Source organism: Mobula hypostoma, chromosome X2 (genome assembly GCF_963921235.1).
Source record: "Mobula hypostoma chromosome X2, sMobHyp1.1, whole genome shotgun sequence".
NCBI classification, from domain to species: domain Eukaryota; kingdom Metazoa; phylum Chordata; class Chondrichthyes; order Myliobatiformes; family Myliobatidae; genus Mobula; species Mobula hypostoma.
In genome coordinates this window covers 48,804,115-48,830,589 of record NC_086129.1, presented here as the reverse complement: position 1 = coordinate 48,830,589, position 26,475 = coordinate 48,804,115, and the positions used below count along the sequence as shown (strand labels likewise).

At 43.2% G+C, this 26,475-nt stretch overlaps 1 protein-coding gene across 2 annotated transcripts; it reads left to right on the top strand.

Moving 5' to 3' along the window:
• LOC134341018 (E3 ubiquitin-protein ligase DZIP3-like) lies at nt 1-25,229 on the top strand. Of its 2 annotated transcripts, none has more exons than XM_063038735.1 (6): nt 1-210; nt 1,618-1,751; nt 7,056-7,182; nt 11,215-11,292; nt 20,814-20,903; nt 24,769-25,229. In XM_063038735.1, exons 1-6 carry the CDS (start codon nt 28-30, stop codon nt 24,847-24,849), a joined length of 693 nt encoding a protein of 230 aa, XP_062894805.1. In that variant the 5' UTR covers nt 1-27; the 3' UTR covers nt 24,850-25,229. The 2 variants fall into 2 exon arrangements, with proteins under 2 accessions (XP_062894805.1, XP_062894804.1); XM_063038734.1 differs by having other exon boundaries at nt 24-210; nt 20,811-20,903; nt 24,769-25,211.
• Nucleotides 25,230-26,475: the final 1,246 nt, after the last annotated feature.

Here is a 26,475-nt window from a genome sequence, read left to right as displayed (position 1 = left end):
GTGCTCTGTACATTATGATTTTATCAGATGTTTGAATTTTTCTCAAGAATATTTTTAACAACTCTCCTTCAGCTCATTTATATGACAAAACAGAAGGAGCTTTTGGCTTCCAGTAGCTTTCCTGCAAATAACAACAGTCAAGGAGCGTCGTCTCTGTCTGCATTTCCATCGGGAGTGACTCCATTGAACAACCAGCTTGGAATAACACAGGTAGGCTACTTCACTGTGGAAGTTCTCACCCTTCACGAGAAGTCTTTGGAATGCCCAGTGTTCCATTGGGTAAGAGAGATGTGCTTGGCTCTTTGACACAAAACATTTCTCTCCTTCAACCTCCATACCCTGCAGCAGTATTTAGAGGCAGTGAGGTTAGTGTCATGCTATTACAGTTCTCGTGACCCAGGTTCAATTCTGCCATTGCCTGTAAGGAGTTTGTATATTCTCCCTTTGATCACGTGGGTTTCCTCAGAGTGCCCCAGTTTGCTCCCACAATACTTTATACTTTATACAATACATACTGGTTCGTAGGGTAATTGCTCACATGGGTATAATTGGGCACAACGGGTTCATTGAGCTGGACGGACCTGTTACTGTGTTGCATCTTTAAAAATAATTTAGTCTTGTATTGTACTTGTCAGCTATTTAATTCTTTCACTCTACTGAGTATATTCCTGCTGGCTGCTGGAATTACACGATAGTTACAAGTTTGGTGTAGCCTAGTTTTCCTTGGAATAGTTATGTACAGCACAGAAGAATACTTTCCAGCCTTTTTATCTGCATTGACAATCCCTTTTCTAACTGTGGTCTGTCATGCTCCTCGCTTAGCCCTGTTATATCAATGTCATTGAGCTCTTTATGGTCTGTCAGCCAGTTGCAGTAACTTTCTCCTGGTTAAGTTGGGTTTTCCTGCTTTGTAAAGTTTGGCTATTGTGCAGTCAAACCCAGTGAACATTTCCAATAAATACTGTACCTCAACGCTTTCAACACCTGCCTGTGAAGCAGTTTGGACAGGATACGTGGTAGATAAGTCAGAGGGTCAGGTGACAGTGTATGTGCTTTCTCTCCATTGCTGCAACATGCTGTTTATTTGAGTGCTGTTCACCAAAGCCCAGGAATGAAAAAGGTGACAGAAATTGGTGGATACAGCCCAGTCCATTCACAAATAAACCCCTCCCTACCACTGAGCCCATTTCCAGGGATCACTGCCACAAGAAACCAGCACCCACCATCCAGGCCATGCTCTCTTCTCATTACTAATATTGGGCAGGAGGTCCAGGAGCCTTGGGTCCCACAACACCAGGTTTCGGAACAGTTATTACTCTGCAACTATCAGGTTCCTGAACCAGTGTGGATAACTTCACTGAGCACAACACTGAATGATTCTACAACCTGCAGACTCACTTTCAAGAACTCTTTGCTACTTTCTTCACAGTATTACTTTTTTGTACAATTTGTATTTTGCACATTGGTTGTTTGTCAGTCTTTGTTTATGTATAGTTTTTAGTAAAATTCTAGTTTCCTTTAAATGCCTGCAAGTAAATGAATCTCAGGGTTGTATATGGTAATGTGTATGTACTTTGGTACTAAATTTGCTTTGAACTTTTGTATAAACTTTTCCAGAGGTCAATGTCACCTGGATTATCATCACAGCCTTCGTCTCTTGGTCCAGCCAATTCCAGCCAAGCAGGAACCACCCAAAATCACCTGGAACGCCTTCTCGAGAAACTGACTGAGTTGTTCCCACAACATAACAGGTAACCATTAAGAAGGTTTAACTTTTGCACAGTACTGTATTTGTCAACCTGGAGTGGAGAGCGAGTTTGTAAATCTGGCAGGAGCAAAGGATGTTGGGAATGGTAAGGGTGAAACACCGAGGGTGGGGTGTGGGACAGGTGGCAGAGAGGGAGTGCCAGGGGCAGGAGGTGGTGGGGGTCCAGGCGCATCCCGCCCTGAGACACCAGGCAAGGATATTTGATTCCAAACCATTGGTTTATTCATCATTGCAGAATGTCTCTCTGGTGCATCCTGCTCCCTCCTCTCTCCCTTCCCCCTTTCCCAACCATGATTCCCCTCTTCTTCCTGTCCCCTTCCTACTCTCAGTCCACTACAGAGACCCAACTCAGAATCAGGTTTATTATCACTCACATATGTCATGAAATTTGTTTTATATGTGCAGTGCATCAAATTACTACAGTACTGTGCAAAAGTCTTAAGCACCCTAGCCAGCAGAGGGCATCAAAAATCTTGGAATTCCTGAAATCAAGAGAGGCACTATGTAAATGCAGTTTAAAATTCTGCATTTGATGCTTACTGTGTCCCTCGTGGTGCCAACAGGGTGTCAGTTCTAATTCTCCTAGATCTAAGTGCTACCTTCAACACAATTCTCCTAGATCACCTTGAGAACTGGGCTGACCTCTTCCGCCATGTCCTAAATTCTTTTTGCTCATCTGTCTTAGAGAAAATGTTTTTGTCTGTCTTGGAGACCAATATTCTAGGAGATGCAGTGTACCTTTTGGTGTTGTCTTGGCCCCTTATACATGCTCCTCTTGGAGACATCATTAGAGAGCATAATCTTCATTTCCACAGTTCTAGAGATGACACACAATTGTATATCTTGTTTGAGCCTGGTAATGATAACACCCTATCTTCTCTGACTTCTGGTACGGCTGCAATAAACAAATGGATGAGCAATAACTTCCCAAAACTAAATGAAGATAAAACTGAAATACTTTTGGTTGGTCTCAAAGCCAAAAGAGATAAACTTCTGGATAACCTTGAGAACTTGGCTCCCCTTGTAAAATCAGAAGTAACAAGCTTGGGTGTTATCCGGATGTGACGTACCTTTCCTTTAGATCGAATAGACTACATTACTGCAATGCACTTTTTACTGGCCTTCCAAAGCAATCTATTGACAAACTAACTCATTCAGAATGCTGCTGCTAGATTCTTAACTAAAACCAGGATAACAGAACATCTCACTCCTGTACTAGCTACTCTACGTTGACTTCCTGTATCTTTTAGAATTGATTTTAAAGTTCCCTCACTTGCTTTTAAAGCTCTCAATGGTCTGGGACCAGAGTATATCACAGAATAGTTTTTGTTTTAGAAAACTGCTTAAGCTCTCAGGTCTTCTTTTGCCAGTCTCATAAGTTTAAGCAATCTCAAAAGATAATTGGCAGATCAGGAGGGGCAGGACTGGCAGCTTAATGTTCCAGGGTTCTGACGTTTCAGACGTGATAGAGGCAGAGAAATGAAGGTGGGGGTGGGGGGTGCCATTGCTAGTCAGGGAAAATGTTACAGCAGTGCTCAGGCAGGACAGATTAGAGGGCTTGTCTACCGAGGCCATGTGGGTGGAGCTGAGAAACAGGAAAGGTATGACCACATTAATGAGGTTGTATTAAAGACCAGCGGCCCCAACCACCGGGCTGCAAGGCATGCGCTACCGGGCCGTGAGGAAACAACATGATTTGGCGATATGAGTCAGCTGCACCTTTCCTCATTCCCTGTCACGCCCACTGTTGAGCTTGAATGCACGCGAGATCATTACCTGCGCATCATTCATGTCCGCGGGAAGGAGATCAACTCCTTGAGCTTGCAAATGACGGTGGGCTGAAAAAATATGTTTGACATAACATCTCTGCTGGCATTCTGGATCAAAGTCAAAGCTGAATATCCTGAGATAGCAACATTTTCAGTGCTTTCGTGGCTTCCATTTCCAACATATCTCTGCAATGAATGCGACGAAAACTAAATTGCAGAATAGACTGGACATAAGGAACCCATTTGGAGTATCTCTGTCTCCCATCACCCCTCGATAGGACCGTCTTGTTGCAGGGAAACAAGTATTCAGCCCAGGGCTCCCACTGATTCAGCGATATTGGTGTGTTCCAATGATTTTATATGTTCATATGGGGAAAGTATGCGCTGTGTGTTTAATATCCAAAATGTTACTGAAGATGTTATGATGCTATTGACTTATAATTGACTTATATAACCATATAATAATTACAACACGGAAACAGGCCATCTCTGCCCTTCTAGTCTGTGCCGAACGCTACTCTCACCTTGTCCCACTGTTCTGCACTCAGCCCATAACCCTCCATTCCTTTCCTGTCCATATACCTATCCAATTTTTCTTTAAATGATAATATCGAACCTGCCTCTACCACTTCTACTGGAAGTTTGTTCAACGCTTACTTCAAGCTCCCCTGTCCTCCCCTGATAATTGACTTATCACTATATTCATGCGAGGAAAATATGCGCTGTGTGTTTAATATTAAATTCGTTAGATAAACCCTTTTAGAAACGAAATTGAGTGTATTAGCCACTTATCACCTATATTCCAGTCGTGATTAACACCCCCCCGAACAGAATTGCCAAAAACGATTTGTAGAAAAAAATCGGCACGTACACGCATGTGCACACAGGTACCCACGCAAGGCTTCATGGTCATGGTAGTCTTTCTCGGGGAAAACACAACATACTTGACTGCTACTCTTGTCCGTTGGCAACCGTTCCCGCCCCCCCTGGTTCGGCTGGTCCGCAAGAATATTGTCAATAATAAACTGGTCTGCGTTGCAAAAAAGGTTGGGGACCCCTGTTATAGACCACCCAATAGTCAGCGAGAATTGGAAGAGCAAATCTGCAGAGAGATAGCAGGCAACTGCAGGAAACATAAAGTTGTTATAGTAGAGGATTTTAATTTTCCACATATTGATTGGGACTCCCATACTGTTAAAGGTCTAGACGGGTTAGAATTTGTAAAATGTGTTCAGGAAAGTTTTCTAAATCAATATACAGAGGTACCAACTAGAGAGGATGCAATATTGGATCTCCTGTTAGGAAACGAGTTAGGACAGGTGACGGAAGTGTGTGCAGGGGAATACTTTGGTTCCAGTGATCATAACACCATTGGTTTCAACTTGATCATGGATAAAGATAGATCTGGTCCTCGGGTTGAGGTTCTAAACTGGAAAAAGGCCAAATTTGAAGAAATGAGAAAGGATCTAAAAAGTCTGGATTGGGACAGGTTGTTCTCTGGCAAGGATGTGATTGGTAAGTGGGAGGCCTTCAAAGGAGAAATTTTGAGAGAGTAGAGTTTGTATGTTTCTGTCAGGATTAAAGGCAAAGTGAATAAGAATAAGGAACCTTGGTTCTCAAGGGATATTGGAACTCTGATAAAGAAGAAGAGAGATGACATGTATGACATGTATAGGAAACAGGAGCAAATAAGGTGCTTGAGGAGTATAAAAAGTGCAAAAAAATACAAGAAAGAAATCAGGAGGGCTAAAAGAAGACATGAGGTTGCTTTGGCAGTCAAGGTGAAGGATAATCTAAAGAGCTTCTACAGGTATATTAAGAGCAAAAGGATAGTAAGGGATAAAATTGGTCCTCTTGAAGATTAGAGTGGCCGGCTATGTATGGAACCAAAAGAAATGGGGGAGACCTTAAATGGGTTTTTTGCATCTGTATTTACTAAGGAAACTGGCATGAAGTCTATGGAATTAAGGGAAACAAGTAGTGAGATCATGGAAACTGTACAGATTGAAAAGGAGGAGGTGCTTGCTGTCTTGAGGAAAATTAAAGTGGATAAATCCCCGGGACCTGACAGGGTGTTCCCTCGGACCTTGAAGGAGACTAGTGTTGAAATTGCAGGGGCCCTGGCAGAAATATTTAAAATGTCGCTGTCTACGGGTGAGGTGCCGGAGGATTGGAGAGTGGCTCATGTTGTTCTGTTGTTTAAAAAAGGATCGAAAAGTAATCTGGGAAATTATCGGCCGCTGAGTTTAATGTCGGTAGTAGGTAAGTTATTGGAGGGAGTACTAAGAGACAGAATCTACAAGCATTTAGATAGACAGGGACTTATTAGGGAGAGTCAACATGGCTTTGTGCGTGGTAGGTCATGTTTGACCAATCTCTTGGAGTTTTTCGAGGAAGTTACCAGGAAAGTGGATGAAGGGAAGGCAGTGGATGTTGTCTACATGGACTTCAGTAAGGCCTTTGACAAGGTCCCGCGTGGGAGGTTCAAGTTACTGTGCTCGCTTGTATTGTTTGCAAGATTTGTGTTTTCTTTTTCTCTTTCTCTGCACATTGGGTGTTGGTCTTTTTTTTTAAATTAGGTTCTTTCAGGTTTCTTGCTTTATGGTTGTGACAGATGTCAAGGTTGTATAGTTTATCCATTCTTTGATAATAAATGTACTTTAATCTTGAACTGTGGAACTCAATACCTAAAACTATAAGGGATGCAGACTCAGTTGACTCTTTTAAATGACAACTCAAAGCCTATTTATTTAACCTTACTTTTAATGAACATATTTTGTCTTTTATTTTTGTTTGCAGTTTATCCCATTGTAAAGCACTTTGTCAATATCGTCTGTGTGAAAAATACTCTGTAAATAAAGTTATTAGTGCTGTTATTATTGTTTATTATAATACACTCCTCAGTCTCCTGCACTCCAATGAATGCAGTCCCAGCCTGCCCAATCTCTCCCTCACTCAGCTGCTGGAAAAAACTTTGTAATATATTTGCACACCTTCCAGTTTAAATTCTTTAAGTTCATATTTTAATATGTCGGCTGAATGTCAGGTAGGTTTTTTTTACACAGAGAGTGGTGGGTACGTGAAGTACTTGCCAGGGTTGGTGGTAGACACTAATACATTAGTGATATTCAAGAAACTCTTAGGTAGGCATATGGATGATAGAGAAATGGAGGGTTACGTGGGAGAGAAGGCTCAGATTGATCTTGTAGTAGGTTTAGAGGTCAGCACAATATCATTAGCAGAAAGGCCTGTACTGTGCTGTAATATTCTATGTTCTATTCTATCAGTGTTTAATGTTCTATTTCACGACAGCAGAGTCTGGAAATGTGAAGCAGCACACAATACTGGAGGAACTCATCAAGTCATGCTTAGCACCCTGAGTTCCTCCAGCATTTTGTTTGTTGTTCCTCCAGTGATGTCTTGCTAATAGATGCAGAGAGAATCAAACCCCTGTGTTTGGTGATGTCCCCACCCAGCAGTTGTTGGTCTGGACTAACTTCCTGCATTGTTTCTGGTAGGGACATGATGATCGTCTTTCTGCGGCAGGTCCGGATGATGAACAATAACTCCTTGTCTGGACTATCCTTTGAACAGATCATCAGTCAGGTATCAGCCCTGATCAAGAACCATCAGCCACACCTTGGGGTGAGTGTAAAGTTCTTTTTTCAGTCCTGTTACTGCTTCGTTATCTTTCAAATAATTGAATGTGTCTATGTTTATTCTGAAGGGACTTGGAAGTCCTTGTGCAGGATTCCCTAAAGGTTAATTTGCAGGTTGAGTATGTGGTCAGGAAGGCAAATGTAATGTTACCATTCATTTTGAGAGGACTAGAATATAAAAAATAAGGCAGTGGTCAAAGTTAATTTATTATCAAAGTATGTATACCATATACAACCTTAAGATAAGTCTTCTTGCAGGCAGCCACAAAACAAAGAAACAATAGAATTCATGGAAAAACCCCACACTCCAAAGACAATCATACACTCAATGTGCAAAAAAAGAAAGAACAAATGTGCAAACAATCAAAGAGCAAACAAATAATCCACAGAACATGAACCGCAGAGTCCCCGAAAGTAAGTCCACTGCCATGGAGACAGGTCAGTGTTGCAGCTGGTCCAGAAGCTGCAGAGATAGGTTCAGCACTGAGGCTCTGGGCTGGTACTTGCTGGACTTTAGAGGAATGAGGAGGATCTCATTGAAGGCCAAGTTAGAGTGGATGTGGAGAGGATGTTTCCTATAGTGGGGAAGCCTAAGACCTGAGGGCACAGCCTCAGAATAGAAGAATGTTCTTTTAGAACAGAGATGAGCAGAAATTTATTTAGCCAGGGGGTGGTGAATAAATCTAAGATAGTGAGCAGTAAAGATGTCAGGAAAGACAGGCAGGGCATGAGGCAAATTTGCAGCCATTGGGATGAGTTGCAGTACAATCAAAGCAAAAAGTACCAAATACTGGTCTTAAGGTGTTATACTTAAATGTACGCAGCATAAGGAATAAGGTGGATGATCTTGTTGTACAGCTACAGATTGGCAGGTATGATATTGTGGCCATCACTGAGACGTGGCTAAAGGATGCATGTCTCTGGGAGCTGAACGTCCAAGGATACACGGTGTATCGGAAGGATAGGAAGGTAGGCAGAGGGGGAGGCGTGGCTTTATTGGTAAGAAATGATATTAAATCATTAGAAGGAGGTGATATAGGATCGGAAGGTGCAGAATCTTTATGGGTTGAACTAAGAAATCGCAGGGGTAAAAGGACCCTGATGGCAGTTATTTATAGGCCTCCAGACAACTGCAGTGATGTGGACTACAAATTACAACAGGAAATAGAAAAGGCTTGTCAGAAGGGCAGTGTTATGATAATTGTGGGGGATTTTAACATGTGAGTGGATTGGGAAAATCAGGTCGGCACTGGATCACAAGAGAGAGAATTTGTAGAATGTCTGCGAGATGGCTTTTTAGAACAGCTTGTTGTTGAGCCCACTAGGGGATCGGCTGTACTGGATTGGGTATTGTGTAATGAACCGGAGGTGATTAGAGAGATTGAGGTGAAGGAACCCTTAGGAGGCAGTGATCATAACATGATTGAGTTCACTGTGAAATTTGAAAAAGAGAAGCTGAAATCTGATGTGTCGGTATTTCAATGGAGTAAAGGAAATTACAGTGGCACGAGAGAGGAACTGGCCAAAGTTGACTGGAAAGGGACACTGGCAGGAAGGACGGCAGAGCAGCAGTGGCTGGAGTTTATGTGAGAAGTGAGGAAGGTGAAAGACAGATATATTCCAAAAAAGAAGAAATTTTTGAATGGAAAAAGGATGCAACCGTGGCTGACAAGAGAAGTCAAAGCCACAGTTTAAGCAAAGGAGAGGGCATACAAGGAAGCAAAAATTAGTGGGAAGACAGGGAAGTTTTTAAAAGCTTACAAAAGGAAACTAAGGAGGTCATTAAGAGGGAAAAGATGAACTATGAAAGGAAGCGAGCGAATAATATCAAAGAGGATACTAAAAGCTTTTTCAAGTCTATAAAGAGTAAAAGACAGGTGAGAGTAGATATAGGACCGGTAGAAAATGATGCTGGAGAAATTGTAATGGAAGATAAGGAGAGGGCGGAGGAACTGAACAAGTATTTTGCATCAGTCTTCACTGAGGATGACATCAGCAGTATACCGGACACTCAAGGGTGGCAGGGAAGAGAAATGTGCGCAGTCACAAATACGACAGAGAAAGTACTCAGGAAGCTGAATAGGCTAAAGGTAGATAAATCTGCCGGACCAGATAGAATGCACCCTCGTGTTCTGAAGGAAGTAGCTGTGGAGATTGCGGAGGCATTAGCGACGATCTTTCAAAAGTCGATAGATTCTGGCATGGTTCCGGAGGACTGGAAGATTGCAAATGTCACTCTGCTATTTAAGAAGGGGGCAAGGAAGCAAAAAGGAAATTATAGACCTGTTAGCTTGACATCGGTGGTTGGGAAGTTGTTGGAGTCGATTGTCAAGGATGAGGTTACGGAGTACCTGGAGGCATATGACAAGATAGGCAGAACTCAGCATGGATTCCTTAAAGGAAAATCCTGCCTGACAAACCTATTACAATTTTTTTGAGGAAATTACCAGTAGGCTAGACAAGGGAGATGCAGTGGATGTTGTATATTTGGATTTTCAGAAGGCCTTTGACAAGGTGCCACACATGAGGCTACTTAACAATATAAGAGCCCATGGAATTACAGGAAAGTTACATACATGGATAGAGCATTGGCTGAAAACAGAGAGTGGGAATAAAGGGATCCTATTCTGGTTGGCTGCCGGTTACCAGTGGTGTTCCACAGGGGTCCGTGCTGGGGCCGCTTCTTTTTACGTTGTACATCAACAATTTGCATTATGGAATAGATGGCTTTGTGGCTAAGTTTGCTGATGATACAAAGATAGGTGGAGGGGCTGGTAGTGCTGAGGAAACAGAGAGTCGGCAGAGAGACTTGGGTGGATTGGGAGAATGGGTAAAGAAGTGGCAAATGAAATATAATGTTGGAAGGTGTATGGTTATGCACTTTGGCAGAAGGAATAAACGGGCAGACTATTATTTAAATGGGGAGGGAATTCAAAGTTCTGAGATGCAACGGGACTTGGGAGTCCTCGTGCAGGATACCCTTAAGGTTAACCTCCAGGTTGAGTCGGTGGTGAAGAAGGCGAATGCAATGTTGGCATTAATTTCTAGAGGAATAGAGTATAGGAGCAGGGATGTGATGTTGAGGCTCTATAAGGCGCTGGTAAGACCTCACTTGGAGTACTGTGGGCAGTTTTGGGCTCCTTATTTAAGAAAGGATGTGCTGACGTTGGAGAGGGTACAGAGAAGATTCACTGGAATGATTCCAGGAATGAGAGGGTTAACATATGAGGAACGTTTGTCCGCTCTTGGACTGTATTCCTTGGAGTTTAGAAGAATGAGGGGGGACCTCATAGAAACATTTCAAATGTTGAAAGGCATGGACAGAGTGGATGTGGCAAAGTTGTTTCCCATGATGGGGGAGTCTAGTACGAGAGGGCATGACTTAAGGATTGAAGGGCGCCCATTCAGAACAGAAATGCGAAAAAAAATTTTTAGTCAGAGGGTGGTGAATCTATGGAATTTGTTGTCACGGGCAGCAGTGGAGGCCAAGTCATTGGGTGTATTTAAGGCAGAGATTGATAGGTATCTGAGTAGCCAGGGCATCAAAGGTTATGGTGAGAAGGTGGGGGAGTGGGACTAAATAGGAGAATGGATCAGCTCATGATAAAATGGCAGAGCAGACTCGATGGGCTGAATGGCCAACTCCTGCTCCTTTGTCTTATGGTCTTATGGTGAATCTGTGGAATTCATTGCCACAGATGGCTGTGGAGGCTAAGTCATTGGGTGTATTTAAAGCAGACATTTATAGGTTCTTGATTAGTCGGTGTCAAAGGATACAGGGAGAAGGCAGAAGAATGGGGTTGAGAGGGAAAATAAATCAGCCATGGTGGAATGGCAGAGCAGGCTTGATGGGCCTAATGGCAAAATTTGCTGTGAATGGTTTTCACCTTGATTGATACTAGAGAGAATTAAGAGTGAATTGACATGCTGACAAGATCTGCGTGTTATGATTAGTTTCTTCATTATCTTGTCATTAGATTTCAGTTAATAGTTTTGAATTCCTTGTTTTTCCTCACAGAATGTAAATCTGGACTTTGCAAGCCTTCCCGCTGATCCGACAATGGCTGCTTGGAGGAACGTCTCAAAAGATCCCCAGGTCAGCCAGCTCAGACTTATGACTGGTATTTCATATCAGAGTAGAATTGGCACTGAACCTGGGCATCAGGTATGCTACATATGCCCAGAGCAAGAATGGCAATGGAGTAATAGGATTAAACGTTTTACTGAGTCATGTTCGCCATGGTATACACGGGGCAACTTATCTTGTGAGCAATGAAGCGGGTCTGCCGAGGTGAAAGCATGCATACTCAAAAGCCTGCACAAAAAGAGAGGGGCAAAATCGATGTATTGTGTCATCAACTGGCTGCACTTGCCACATTCTCACAATTGATCTGATACATTTCAAGGTATCCTTGGGCTGTTGTCACTTGATTCCTCTCTGTAACCCAACTGAAGTTCAAAGTAAATTTATTATCAAAGTACATATATGTCACCATATACAATTCTGAGATTCATTCTCTTGCAGGCATTCTCAGTAAATACACAAAACACAATAGGATCAATGAAAGATTGCACACAACAGGACGGACAAACAACCAACACAAAATGCTGGAGGAACTCAGCAGGCCAGGCAGCATCTGTGGAAAAGAGTAAACAGTCGACATTTTGGGCTGAGACACTTCATCAGGACTGGAAACGAAGGGGAGAAGTCAGAAATAGAACTTCCGACTCAGACTTTTTCCCTTTCTTTCCAGTTCTGATGAAGAGTCTTGCCCCGAAACGTAAACTGCTTACTCTTTTCCATAAATGCTAAACACAAAATAATCTGCAGATGCTGGGGTCAAAGCAACACTCACAATGCTGGAGGAACTCAGCAGGTCAGGCAGCATCTGTGGAAAAGATCAGTCGACGTTTCGGGCCGGAACCTGGAAACGTCAACCGATCTTTTCCACGGATGCTGCCCGACCTGCTGAGTTCCTCCAGCGTTGTGAGTGTTGCTTCCATAAATGCTGCCTGGCCAGCTGATTTAGAACATAGAAGAGTATAGCACAGGAACAGGGCATTTGGCCCACAATGTTGTGGGCCAAACCTTTGTGTCATCAGCAAATTTACTAACCCATCCCTCCACTTCCTCATCCAGGTCATTTATAAAAATCATGAAGAGAAGGGGACCCAGAACGGATCCCTGAGGCACATCACTGGTCACCAACCTCCATGCAGAATATGACCCGTCTACAACCACACTTTGCCTTCTGTGGGCAAGCCAGTTCTGGATCCACTAAGCAATGTCCTCTGGATCCCATGCCTCCTTACTTTCTCAATAAGCCTTGCATGGGGTACCTTGTCAAATGCCTTGCTGAAATCCATATACACTACATCTACTGCTCTTCCTTCATCAATGTGTTTAGTCACATCCTCAAAAAAATTCAGTCAGGCTCAGAATCTTTTCCATCAACTTACAAACTACTGAAGTAAGATTCACTGGTCTATAATTTCCTGGGCTATCTCTACTCCCTTTCTTGAATAAGGGAACAACATCCGCAACCCTCCAATCCTCCGGAACCTCTCCCATCCTCATTGATGATGCAAAGATCATCGCCAGAGGCTCAGCAATCTCCTCCCTCGCCTCCCACAGTAGCCTGGGGTACATCTCATCCGGTTCTAGTGATTTATCCAACTTGATGCTTTCCAAAAGCTCTAGCACATCCTCTTTCTTAATGTCTATATGCTCAAGCTTTTCAATCCGCTGTAAGTCATCCCTACAATCGCCAAGATCCTTTTCCGTGGTGAATACTGAAGTAAAGTACTCATTAAGTACCTCTGCTATCTCCTCCGGTTCCATACACACTTTCCCACTGTCACACTTGATTGGTCCTATTCTCTCAGGTCTTATCCTCTTGCTCTTCACATACTTGTAGCATGCCTTGGGGTTTTCTTTAATCCTCCTCGCCAAGGCCTTCTCATGGCCCCTTCTGGCTCCCCTAATTTCATTCTTAAGCTCCTTTCTGCTAGCCTTAAAATCTTCTGGATCTCTATTATTATATAGTTGTTTGAACCTTTTGTAAGCTTTTCTTTTTGATGAGATTTTCAACAGCCTTTGTACACCACAGTTCCTGTACCCTACCATCCTTTCTCTGTCTCATTGGAACATACCTGTGCAGAACATCACACAAACATCCCCTGAACATTTGTCACATTTCTGCTGTACATTTCCCTGAGAACATCTGTTTCCAATTTATGCTTCTAAGTTCCTGCCTGATAGCTTCATATTTCCCCTTACTCTAATTAAACACTTTCCTAACTTGTCTGTTCCTATCCCTCCCCAATGCTATTGTAAAGGAGATAGAAATGCGATCACCATCTCCAAAATGCTCTCCCACTGAGAGACCTGACACCTGACCAGGTTCATTTCCCAATACCAGATCAAGTACAGTCTCTCCTCTTGTAGGCTGATCTACATCTTGTGTCAGGAAACCTTCCTGAACACACCTAACAAACTCCACCCCATCTAAACCCTTCACTCTAGGGAGATGCCAGTCGATATTTAGGAAATTAGAATCTCCCACCACGACAACCCTGTTATTATTACACCTTTCTAGAATCTGTCTCCCTATCTGCTCCTCGATATCCTTGTTACTATTGGGTGGTCTATAAAAAACACCCAGTAAAGTTATTGACCCCTTCCTGTTCCTAACCTTCACCCACAGAGACAGAGACTTTGTAGACAATCCCTCCATGTCTTCCTCCTTTTCTGCGATTGTGACACTATCTCTGATCAACAGTGCCACACCCCCACCTCTTTGGCCTTCTCCCCTGTCCTTTCTGAAACATCTAAAGCCTGGCACTTGAAGTAATCATTCCTGCCCCTGAGCCATCCAAGTCTCTGTAATGACCACAACATCATAGCTCCAAGTACTGATCCACGCTCTAAGCTCATCCGCTTTGTTCATAATGCTCCTTGCATTAAAATAGACACATCTCAAACCGTCCATGTGAATGTGTCCCTTCTCTATCACCCCTGCCTATCCTCCCTCTCGGACTGTCTCCATTTGTGAACCAACTGTCTCTTCCTCCGTCTCTTCAGTTTGGTTCCCACCCCCCAACAATTCCAGTTTAAGTTCTCCCCAGTAGCCTTAGCAAACCTCCCCATCAGGATATTGGTTCCCCTCGGATTCAAGTGCAACCCGTCCTTTTCGTACAGGTCACGCTTGCCCCAAAAGAGGTCCCAATGATCCATAAATCTGAATCCCTGCCCCCTGCTCCAGTCCCTCAGCCACGCATTTATCCTCCATCTCATTTCTATTCCTATACTCACTGTCGCCTGGCACAGGCAGTAATCCCGAGATTACTACCTTTGCGGTCCTACTTCTCAACTTCCTTCCTAATTCCCTGTAGTCTTTTTTCAGGACCTCCTCCTTTTTCCTACCTATGTCATTTTCATGTAGATGTGCTCAGTGGTGGGGAGCAATAAATAATCTATTGGAGGGACTCAGCAGTTTGAGCAGCATCTGTAGGAAGAAAGGAATTGTTAACTTTTTAGGTTGAAACCCTGCTTCAGGAATGAAGGATGGAAAAGCAAGATGGCTAGTGTAAAGAGAGGAGAGGTGAGACAGGAGTCCAAAGTGACAGAGCTTTGACAAGTGGCCAATCCTGACATCGGAAGTTTGGAGAGACAGGGACAGCAATCATGTCCATTGCCCGAGGACAAAAGGCAGGAGCAGATTGCAGCAGTGTAATAGAGCTTTGACCAGTGACCAATCTTCTCTTCAGCGAAGAGAGGCTTCTGTCAGAGAAAGCTAAGGAAGCAAAAGCTCAAATTTTTCCCTTCACTTCTTTTTCTTTGCTCAGCTCGGACATTAGAGATGCCAGGCAGGATAGTTCAATGCTTCTCTTATGGGATGTGGGAAGGCAGGGAAACCTCCATCTACGTCTGCAAGAAGTGCATCCAGCTGCAGCTTTTAATAAACTGCATTAAGGAGTTGGAGTTGGAAATGGATCAACTCCAGATCATTCAAGAGGCTGAGGGGATGATAGATTGGACATACAGAGATATAGTTACAGACAAGATACAGGACACAGCAACTGGATGACAGGAAGGGGAAAGGGGTGAATGAAACAGTGCAGAGTACCCCTGTGGCTGTTCTGCTCAACAGCAGGTATATCACTTTGAATACTGTCGGGCGGGGGCGGGGGGGTGCGGAATGACCTTACCGTGGTCAGGTCTTTTTTATGGAGTCTGCCTGTATGACTCAGAAGAGAACTGGGGGGGGGGGGAGTGGGGGGAGAAGAGGCACGCTGTGGTGATAGGGGATTCATTAGTTAGGGGAAAAGACAGGAGGTTCTGTGGACGAGAATGAGATTTCCAGATGGTACGTTGCCTCTTGGATGCCAGAGTCCAGGATATCTTGGATCAAGTCCTCAGTATTCTTAACTGGGAGGGTGCTCAGCCAGAAGTCGTGGTCCATGTCAGTACCAATGACATGGGTAAGACGAGTGACAAGATTCTGCAGAGGGAGTTCAGGGAGTTGAGTGCTAAGTTAAAGGGCAGGACCTCCAGGGCTGTGATCTCAGGATTGCTACCCATGCCCCATGCTAGTGAGACCAGAACTAGGAAGACTATACAGTTTAATATGTGGCTAAGGTGTTGGTGTAGGAGGGAGAGCTTTAGATTTTTGGATCATTGGCCTCTCTTCCAGGGAAGGTGGGACTTACAGAAGGGATAATTTACACCTGAACTGGAGGGGAACTAATATCCTTGTGGGAAGGTTTGTTAATGCTGCACTGTGGGGTTTAAACTAGAGTTGCAGGGGCATGGGAACCGAGTGCCTGAACAGTTAGTGGAGAGGTTGTGTTGACAGATGTTGGTAAGACCTCAGACAAAGTCAGGAATCAAAAGGTTGAGCATGGTGCGACTAGTGTCCTGAGCTGTGTATATTTCAATGCAGGAAGTACCATAGGAAAGGCGGATGATAGTGCTGAAGATGAGGCAGCTGGTTTACAAACAGGCAGTGTGTAGTGAGGAGAGGCTGTCGACAGGGCAACATTGTATTCAACGGGATGAGTTGCAAAGTAAAAGGCAGACAAAATCAAAAAGGGTGAATACAGGACTGAAGGTGATGTATTTGAATGTGTGCAGTATACGCAATAAGGTAGATGAACTTGCAGCATAGTTGCAGATTGGCAGGTATGATGTTGTAGGCATCACAGAATCATGGCTGAAAGATTACAGCTGGGAGCTTAATGTCCAAGGACACACATCGTATTGAAAGGACAGGCAGGAAGGCAGAGGGGGTGGCATTGCTGTGTTGGTAAAAAATTGAAATCAAGTAATTAGAAGGAGGTGACATAGGGTCAGAAGGTGTTGAATCACAGTGGATGGAGCTAAGGAACTGCAAGGGTAAAAAGACCCTGATGGGAGTTGTATACAGACCCCCAAACAGCAGTAAAGATGTGGCCTACAAATTACAAAAGGAGATAGAAAATGCATGCCGAAAGGGCAATGTTACAATTGTCATGGTGAATGTCAATATGCAGGCAGGTTGGGAAAATCAGGTTGGTACCGGATTACAGGAGGGGAATTTCTGGAGTGCCTATGAGATGGTTTTTCAGAGCAGCTTGTGAGTGATCCCACTAGGGAATCAGCTATTCTGGATTGGGTGTTGTGAAATGAACCAGAATTGATCAGAGAGCTTAAGGTAAAAGAACCCTTAGGGGTAAGTGATCATAATATTATCAAATTCACCCTGAAATTTGAGAAGGAGAAGCTAAAGTCAGATGTATCAGTATTGCACTGGAGTAAAGGGAATTACAGAGGCATGAGAGAGGAGTTGGCCAGACTTGATTGGAAAAGAACACTGGCAGGGATGACGGCAGAGCAGCAATGGCTGGAATTTCTGGAAACAATTCAGAAGGCACAGGATATATACATCCCAAAGAGGAAGAAGTATTCCAAAGAAAGATGGCTTAACTGTGGCTAAGAAGAGAAGTCAAAGCCAACATAAAAGCCAAAGAGAGGGCATGTAATAGAGCAAAAATTAGTGGGAAGTTAGAGGAGCTTTTAAAAATCAACAGAAGGCAACTAGGAAAGTCATTAAGAAGGTAATGATGGAATAGGAAAGTAAGCTAGCCAATAATATTTAAGAGGATACCAAAAATTTCTTCAGATACATAATATGTAAAAGAGAGGCAAGCGTAGATATTGGATTGCTGGAAAATGATGCTGCAGAGATAGTAATGGGGGACAAGGAAATGGCAGACAAACTAAGTGTTTTGCATTGGTTGTTGGCGGTGGAATACACTAGCAGCATGGTGGAAGTTCCAGGTGCCAGGGATCATGAAGTTACCATAACTATAAAGAAAGTTCTCGGGAAACTGAAAGGTCTGAAGGTGGATAAGTCACTTGGACCAGATGGTGTACATCCCAGTGTTCTGAAAGTGGTGACTGAAGAGATTGTGGAGGCATTAATAATGATCTTTCAAGAATCACTTGATTCTGGAATGGTTCCAAAATACTGGAAAATTGCAAATGTCAATCCACTCTTCAAGAAGGGGGAGAGGCAGAGGAAAGGAAACTATCGGCCAATTAGTCTGACCTCAATGGTTGGGAAGATGTTGGAGTCATTTTTAAAGATGATGTCTCAGGGTACTTGGAGGCACATGATAAAATAGGCCATAGCATGGTTTCCTCAAGGGAAAATCTTGCCTGACAAATCTGTTAGAATCCTTTGAGGAAATAACAAGCAGGATAGACAAAGGAGAATTAGTGGATGTTGTGTACTTGGATTTTCAGAAGGCCTTTGACAAGGTGTCACATGAGGCTACTTAACAAGCTACGAGCTCATGGTATTACAGGAAAGATTCTAGCATGGATAAAGCAGTGGCTGTTTGACAGGAGGCATAGAATGGGGGAAAAAAGGGAGCCTTTTCTGGTTGGCTGCCAGTGACTCATAGATTTCCATAAGGGTCTGTGTTGGGACTGATTCTTTTTCCTCCATTAAATGTCAGTGATTTGGATGAAGGAATTTATGGCTTTGTTGCAAAGTTCGCAGACAATATGAAGATAGGTGGAGGGGCAGGTAGTTTTGAGGAAGTAGAGAGGCTACGGAAGGACTTTGACAGATGAAAAGAATGGGCAAAGAAATGGCAGATGGAATACGGTGTCAGGAAGTGTATGGTTATGCACTTTGGTCGAAGAAATGAAAGGGTTGAGTATTTTCTGAATGGAGAGAAAATACAAAAAACTGAGATTCAAAGGGACTTGGGTGTCCTTGTGCAGGATTTCCTGAAGGTTAATTTACAGCAATCTGGTTCCCATCCCTCTGCAACTCTAGTTTAAACCCCTCTTGCAGCATTAACAAACATTCCCGCTAGGATATTAGTCCCCAATCCAGTTCAGGTGCAATCTGTCCCTTCTGTATAGGTCCCACCTTCCCTGCAAGAGAGCCCGATGATCCAAAAATCTTATGCCTTCCCTCCTACACCAACTCCTTAGCCATGTATTAAACTGTATAATCTTCCTAGTTGTAGCCTCACTAGCACATGGCATGGATAACAATTCTCAATCACAACCCTGGAGGTCCTGCTCTTCTACTTAACACCTAACTCCATATCCTGTTGAAAGGTCTCAGCCTGAAACATCAACTGTACTCTTTTCCGTAGGTGCTGAGTTCCTCCAGCATTTTGTGTGTGTTGCTTGGATTTCCAGCATCTGCAGATTTTCTCTTGTTTGATATTAATTTCCAGGTTGAGTTTGTGGCGAGGAAGACAAATGCAGTGTTAGCATTCATTTCAAGAAGACTGGAATATAAAAGCAAGGATGTAACATTGAGATTTTATAGAGCACTGGTGAGGCCTCATCTGGAGTATTGTGAGCAGTTTTGGACCCCTTATCTTAGAAAGGATGTGTTGAAACTGGAGAGGGTTCAAGGGAGGTTCGTGAAAATGATTCCGGGATTGAATGGTTTGTCATATTAAGAGCTCTGGGCCTTTATTCACTGGAATTCAGAAGAATGAGGGGTGACCTCATTGAAACCTATGAAATGGTGAAAGGCCTTGATACAGTGGATGTGGAGAGAATGTTTCCTATGGTGGGAGAGTCTAAGACCAGAGGACACAGCCTCAGAATAGAGGGCCGTCCTTTTAGAATGGAGATGAGGAGAAATTTCTTTAGCCTCAGACTGGTGAACCTGTGGAATTCTTTGCAACAGGCAGCTTTGGAGGCCAAGTCTGTATGTATATTTAATGCAGAGGTTGATAGATTCTTGATAGGTAAGGCATGAAGGGATCTGGGGGAGGGTTTGGGGAGACAGGAGGTTGGGGCTGAGAGGAAGATTGGATTATCCATGATGAAATGGCAGAGCAGACTCGATGGGCCAAATGGCCGAATTCTGCTCCTGTATCTTATGGTCTTGTGATCAATGGACCAAGGAGGGGTGTAGAATGACTGGCAGGTTTATGCCAGGTGGCGGAGAGTCACAGGGATGGAGTTGCCAGCTGTTTTGTATTTGAATTGAATTGACTTTATTTCTTACATCCTTCACATACATGAGGAGTAAAAATCTTTATGTTACGTCTCTGTCTGAATGTGCAATGTGACACAAGAGAAGATGTTGCTCATCAAAAAGAAAGATTAGCCCGATGTCTTGTACCTGTAACAAAGAAGTGCTGATGGCATCAATTTAAGTCTTTGGGTGAGTGTGCAGGAGGGCATGAATAGGTGAGAGAGAGGACACGTCTTTGGCAAATGCAAGCAATACGGATAAATATGGATAGAACATTAAGAGGAGAATTCAGAAATAAAAGCTCACTGCCAGAATGGCCAGTCGATACAAGAGCATCAAAATCAGATCTACTATCACTGACTTAGATTAGATGCAATTTGTTTTGTGGCAGCAGTACAATACAAAGACATGAAATTAATATAAATAACAAAAACAAACAGTGCAAAACAAAAAGAAATAATGAGATAGTGTTCATGGGCCATTCAGAAATCCAACAGTGGAAGGGAAGAAGGAGACATCCAAGGTTGAGGAATACAGTTCTTTAAAGGTAGAGATAATCCATCAGAAAGTTAAAATAAATTCCAGTCTTACTACATAAAATATAAAGGTTTAAAGGCATTGATTATAGTCATGAGATTGTGAGTAGCATGGTAGCATAGCAGCTAGTGTAACATTTTTCAGTGCCAGTGACAACGGTTCAAATCCCACTGCTGATTGTATGTTTTCTCCATGACCACGTGAATTTCTTCTGGGTGTTCTGCTTTCCTCCCGTATTCCAAAACAAGTACAGGGTTAGGGTTGGCAAGTTGTGGGCATGCTATGTTGGTGCTTGAAGCGTGCCGGCTGTATTGGTCGACAACGCAAACAACAAGTTCAGTATATGTTTCGATGTTTTGATGTACAATATGACAAATAAAGTTCATCTTTAATCACTGGACCAAAGGTGTTGCTATCCAGAGGTTGGGGACAGACAATAAATTCTGTCGATAAACATACAGTCAGCTGATGCAGGATAGGTAGAAGAAGCCGAATGCCTTTTGTTCAGGAATTTGCACGATCCAGTCTTGTGTGAATTATCTTTTGGTGCCTGCCTCATACTTTCCTTGCTTCCCAGAAGGAGGAGGAAGAATCATGTGTCATTTGCCAAGAAGAATTAACCAGCAATCGTCTTTTTGTGATGAAGTGTGGGCACAAATATCACCGAGAGGTAACTGATTGTTTCTTTTTCCTTTAAACATTTCATTTCATTTGTGGGATAATTCGATTGGTAGATCTCACATTGATGCTTGACTGAAAGGTGGAAACTTTGACTGGTCCATCACAGTGAGTCCAGGTAGATAATTCAACTGTGGCTGTTACCACAATCCTGCTAATGTAACCCTCCACATGAGTACATTTGGTGAGCAGAAGTGTCAACTCTTCTTCTTTAATGTCTCCCAACATTCACTGTCTCTTCGTGTGAGTGGCTGTGAAGCAAATGGATCCAGACTTGAAGAAAACTCAATTAATATGGATGTGCAACAGATCATAAGACCATAAGACAGAGGGAGCAGAATTAAGCCATTCAGCCCATTGAGTCTGCTCTGCCATTCCATCATGGCTGATCCTAGATCCCACTCAACCCCATACACCTGCCTTCTCACCATATCCTTTGATGCCCTGACTAATCAGGAAACAATCAACTTCCGCCTTACATATATGCACGGACCTAGCCTCCATCTACTGCAGTATGTGGCAGAGCACTCCAAAGATTCACTACTCTCTGGCTATAAAAAATTCCTCCTTAACTCTGTTCTAAAGGGTCGGCCCTCAATTTTGAGGCTGTGCCTTCTAGTTCTGGACACCGCTACCATAGGAATTATCCCCTCCATATCCACCCGATTTAGTCCTTTCAGCATTTACTAGCAACCAACCAGAAAAGGCCCCCTTTATTCCCACTTGCTGCCTCCTGCCTGTCAGCCATTCTGCTATCCATGCCAGTATCTTTCCTGTAACGCTGTAGGATTTTAATCTTGTTAAGTAGCCTCATGTGTGTCATCTTATCAAATGCCTTCTGAAAATCCAAGTAAATGACATCTGCTGCCTCTCCTTTGTCCACCCTGCTTGTTACTTCCTGGAAGAATTCTAACAGACTTGTTGGGTAAGATTTCCCTTTACAGAAACCATGCTCACTTTGACTTATTTTATCATTAGTGTCCAAGTACCTCGAAATCTCATCCTTAATAATAGACTCCTCACTTTCCCAACCTCTGAAGTTAGGTCAACTGGCCTATAATTTCTTTTGCCACCCTCCTTTCTTAAAGAGTGGAGTGACATTTGCAATTTTCCAGTCCCCAGGGACCATGCCAGAATCAAGCCATTCTTGAAAGATCATGACCAATACATCTGTTATCTCTTCAGCTGGCCGGCTGGTGGTGCAATGGCATCAGCGCTGGACTCCGGAGCGAAGGCTTCCAAGTTCGAATCCAAGTCGGGTCACACCCCGAGCATGCTTTCCATCTGTGCCAGGTTGGGTGTTGAGCTAGCCACTTGGCCTTGTAAAAAGGGCGAGTCAGGAACGTTCATATTGTGACCCGGTTAATCCAAAAGGAAACCAATTCTGACGCCATGCGCCAGACAAGAATGGCTGACTGGTGCAACATGCTTAAAAAGAAATCTCTTCAGCAACCTTTCTCAGGACTTTGGAATGTAGTCCATCTGGTCCAGGTGATTTATCCACCTTAAGACCTCTCGGTCTGCCTAGCACTTTTTCCTTTGTAATAGCAATGGCACTCACTCCTGTTCCCTGACACTCATGAACTTCTGGCATACGGGTAGCATCTTCCACAGTGAAGACAGATGCAGAGTACCCATTAAGTTCATCTGCCATTTCTTTGTCCCCCATTACTGCCTCACCAGCATCATTTTCCAGTGGCCCAACATCAACTCTCATCTCCCTTTTACTCTTTATATAACTGAAAAGACTTTTAGTATCCTGCTTTATAGTATTGGCTAGTCTGCCCTCATATTTCATCTTTTCCCTTCTGATAGCTTTTTTAGTTGCCTTTTGTTGGATTTTTAAAAGCTTCCCAGTCATCCAACTTCCCACTCACTTTTGCAACCTTATATGCCTTTTCCTTGGGTTTTATGCAGTCTTTAATTTCCCTTGTCAGCCATGGTTGCCTACCCCTGCCATTTGAGAACTTCTTCCTCTATGGGACATATCCTGTGCCTTGTGAATTATTCCAAGAAACTTCAGTCATCTCTGCCAGTATCCCCCTCCAATCCACCTGGGCAAGCTCCTCTCATGCCTCCATAATTCCCTTTATACCATTACAATACTGACACATGTAGTTTTTGTTTCTCCCTCTCAAATTGCAACATGCAATCATATTATGATCACTGCCTCCTAAGGGCTCCTTTACGTTAATCATAAACAGAAGAGATTCTGCAGATGCTGGAAATCCAGAGCAACACACACAAAATGCTGGAGAAACTCAGCAGGTCAGGCGGCATCTTTGGAAATGAATGAACAGTCGACATTTTGGGCCAAGACCCTTCAACTGGACTGGAAAGGAAGAAGAAAGAAAACAGGCATCTTCATCATTTTGTATGTGTTACTGTGGGTATGCTACAGTGAACATATTTCACCAAAGCACAGGCCCTTCAGCCCACAGTGTTGTGCTGACCTTTAAACAAACCCTATGATCAATCTAACCCTTCCCTCCTCCATAGCTCTCCATTAATCTTTCATCCATGTGCCTATTTAAGAGTTACTTAAATATCTCTAGTGTATCTGCCTCTACCACTACCCCTGGCAGCAGGTTCCACGCACCCACCACTCTCTGTGGTTTAAAAAAAACCTCTGACATCCTCCTCTGTACTTTCCTCCAATCATCTTAAAAAGATGTCCTCTCAGATTAGGCAATGTTAGAGATTATTTATCCAGTAATCCAAAATTCGGGCACATTTTGCTTTGCCAAAGTGCCACCTATTTAGTTTCCTTTGCACCATCTGGTCATTCATTTGATTTACTCTGGATCCCCTCCTGCAGCTGCATAATGATTCTGGGTAGAATCAGATGTTGCTCCTTCCCCAGGGACAGGAGTTGTTGTGGCTGTGATTAATGTATCCAACTCTCTCTTCACACAGTCCAGAACCTCTGGCTTGTCCAGGTCCAACTTAAAACTGGTGCATTTGCCATCAGAATCCTCATAATATGGGATTGTGAGAAAATGTTAGGTAGTCTAACTTCTCTACACTGAGGGTAGTGAGTACATGGAATGAGCTGCCAGAGGACATGGTCGAAGTGAGTACAGTCGAAACATTGAACACCAATTTGCATAGGTTCATAGAGGGGAAAGGTTTGTAAGGTTATGGGCCAAATGCAGACAACTGGAACTAGAAGGGAGCATACTGTGGTTGCTGTGGAACAGTTGGGCTAAAGAACCTGTTTCTGTGCTGTATCACTCTATGACTATAACTTGTAGTCTTTATAGTGTTAGTTGTGGGATCGATATGGCCACTTAGTGTACATTCATGGTCTTCTGCTGCTGTAGCCCATCCACTTCAAAGTTCAGCATGTTGTGCATTCAGGGTTACTCTTTTGCACACCACTGTTGTAACGTGTGGTTATTTGAGTTACTGTCACCTTCCTGTCAGCTTGAACCAGTCCGGTCATTCTCCTCTGACCTCTCTCATTAACAAGGTGTTTTCACCCACAGAACTGCCACTCACTGGATTTTTTTCTGTGTTTTTCACATTATTCTCTGTAAGCTCCATAGAGACTGTTGTGTGTGAAAATCTCAGGAGATCAGCAGCTTCTGAGATAAACCACCCTGTCTGGCACCAACAATCATTCCATGATCAAAGCCATTTAGATCTGATGTTTGGTCTGAACAACAACTGAACCTCTTGACCATGTATGTGGGCTCTTGTGCATTGAGTTGCTGCCACATAATTGGCTGATTAGATATTTGCATTAACGAGCAGGTGTACCTAATAAAGTGGCCACTAAGTGTATGTTGTAAAATACTTCATGTGCGTTTTCCCTCATTCTTACTGTAATTTTCCATGTTTCTGTTTGGACACAGTGCATCTCTTTGTGGTTAAAGGATCAGAAGACATGCCCAAGTTGTACATTGAGCTTTGCAACCTCCTTCTCGCAATCCTAACCATGTAGCAAGAATCCGTCACCCTTGACTGCAGGCTGGCCCATCTGGGGATCCATTCACTGGCCGTTGTTTTCCTGTGAATGTGATAGAAGCAATGCGGTTGCAGAGGAAGATGACATGATGCGTCACCCGCTGATGGATTAATTGGGACCAGTATGCACCTCGGACTCATTGACAAGTCCCTATCACAGGAGAGCCTACACACTGCGGTTATTTTCTGAATAGCATGCTGATTCCTTGACCATCCGAAACTGAAGCATTTTTTAATATGGGGGATGGAAAGTAATCATTGGCAGTTTGATAATTAAAGGTTGTTGTAAGGTTCATTGTTGATTGGGTGTTACATTCATTTTGTGCTGAGGTGGATCTGCTTTGTTTTAAAAACCTCCTTCAGGAAAATGAGGTGGCAGTATTAAACCTGTTTCTACTTTTCGGCTCTGACCCAGTCACTCTATTTACATTGCATTAGCCTTCATTTACCAGAGGTAAAAATTATATTATACATAATTATTTTTCACATATTTACATTTATTATCCAGGTTGTTTAATGAATTTGATATGTGATCATATTGAGATTTAATCCTGCTTAATTTTTTATATATTAATTAAAAAAGAACCTTAGCATGTTAAATCCACAACATTAAGACTGGCACAGATGCTCACAGGAAATATAATGCTCACAGCATGGCAAATTGGGCTGAAGGGCCTGTTTCTATTAGACTTGGAAGCAGAATTAGGCCATTCCGTGCTGTATGACTATAAAATTATCTGTTATTGATGATTAGACAATCCCAGTTGAAGCCCAGATTGGCCAATGTTGTGCAAGCTGGAACCACTCTTATATCATCAAGTTTTTGAAAGCCCCATTCCCTGCCCTTTGCAGTAATACCAACTTTTATTCTAAAACACTGAAGGTCAAAATTTGCAAGTGCTGGAAGAGAGCCTGCAGAATTTCATTCCCTGTAGGCTCCAGGCAACTACACTTCAAAACAAAATCTTCCAAAGGGGGAGGGAGGGAGGGAACGTCGACTCAGACCATGAGAGGCCTGCGTTGGGCATTTTCATGCCTTACAAGGCACAGATTGGAAGTCTGTGTGGGGTGTCACTCCTCGCAGAGACACCAGAGCAATGTGTGGTTAAGTGCCTTGCTCAAGGGCACAAACATGCTGCCACAGCTGAGGCTTGAACTTGTGACCTTGAGGTAACTAGACGAACGCCTTAACCACTTGGCCACGTGCCCAACACCAAATGAAAGCCGTGCAATTTCAAAGCTTCAATACTGAGTGCTCCCTTAGGTATTACAGGAACCAAACGTGGCAGTTCCAAGTTCACCCTCCTTTTCACCCACCCCTCCCTCATTAGCACGCTGAGGTCAAACAATGAACAAGTGGGTAAAATTTATTGGTTACTGTTTACATTAAATGTTTTAAAAAGCCCTGTTTGTGATAACCCTGCCAAATACACAGAACAGTAAAAGCTCAACTATACGTTACTTAAACTATTCTTTTAAAAAGGGGAGATTAATTCCATCCAGAAGCCATACACTTAGCCATTCAGTTAATAGAAGGAAGGGTCTCAATCCGAAACGACAACTGTTTATCTTTTCCATAGATGCTGCCCGGCCTG

Excerpts from the sequence above, each read along its gene's own strand:
- LOC134341018 (XM_063038734.1), top strand. The coding sequence starts at position 28 with ATGTTTGAATTTTTCTCAAGAATATTTTTAACAACTCTCCTTCAGCTC. Across the intron at positions 211-1,617 it reads ACCAGCTTGGAATAACACAG|AGGTCAATGTCACCTGGATT; the intron begins GTAGGCTACTTC and ends AAACTTTTCCAG. Across the intron at positions 7,183-11,214 it reads ACCATCAGCCACACCTTGGG|AATGTAAATCTGGACTTTGC; the intron begins GTGAGTGTAAAG and ends TTTTCCTCACAG.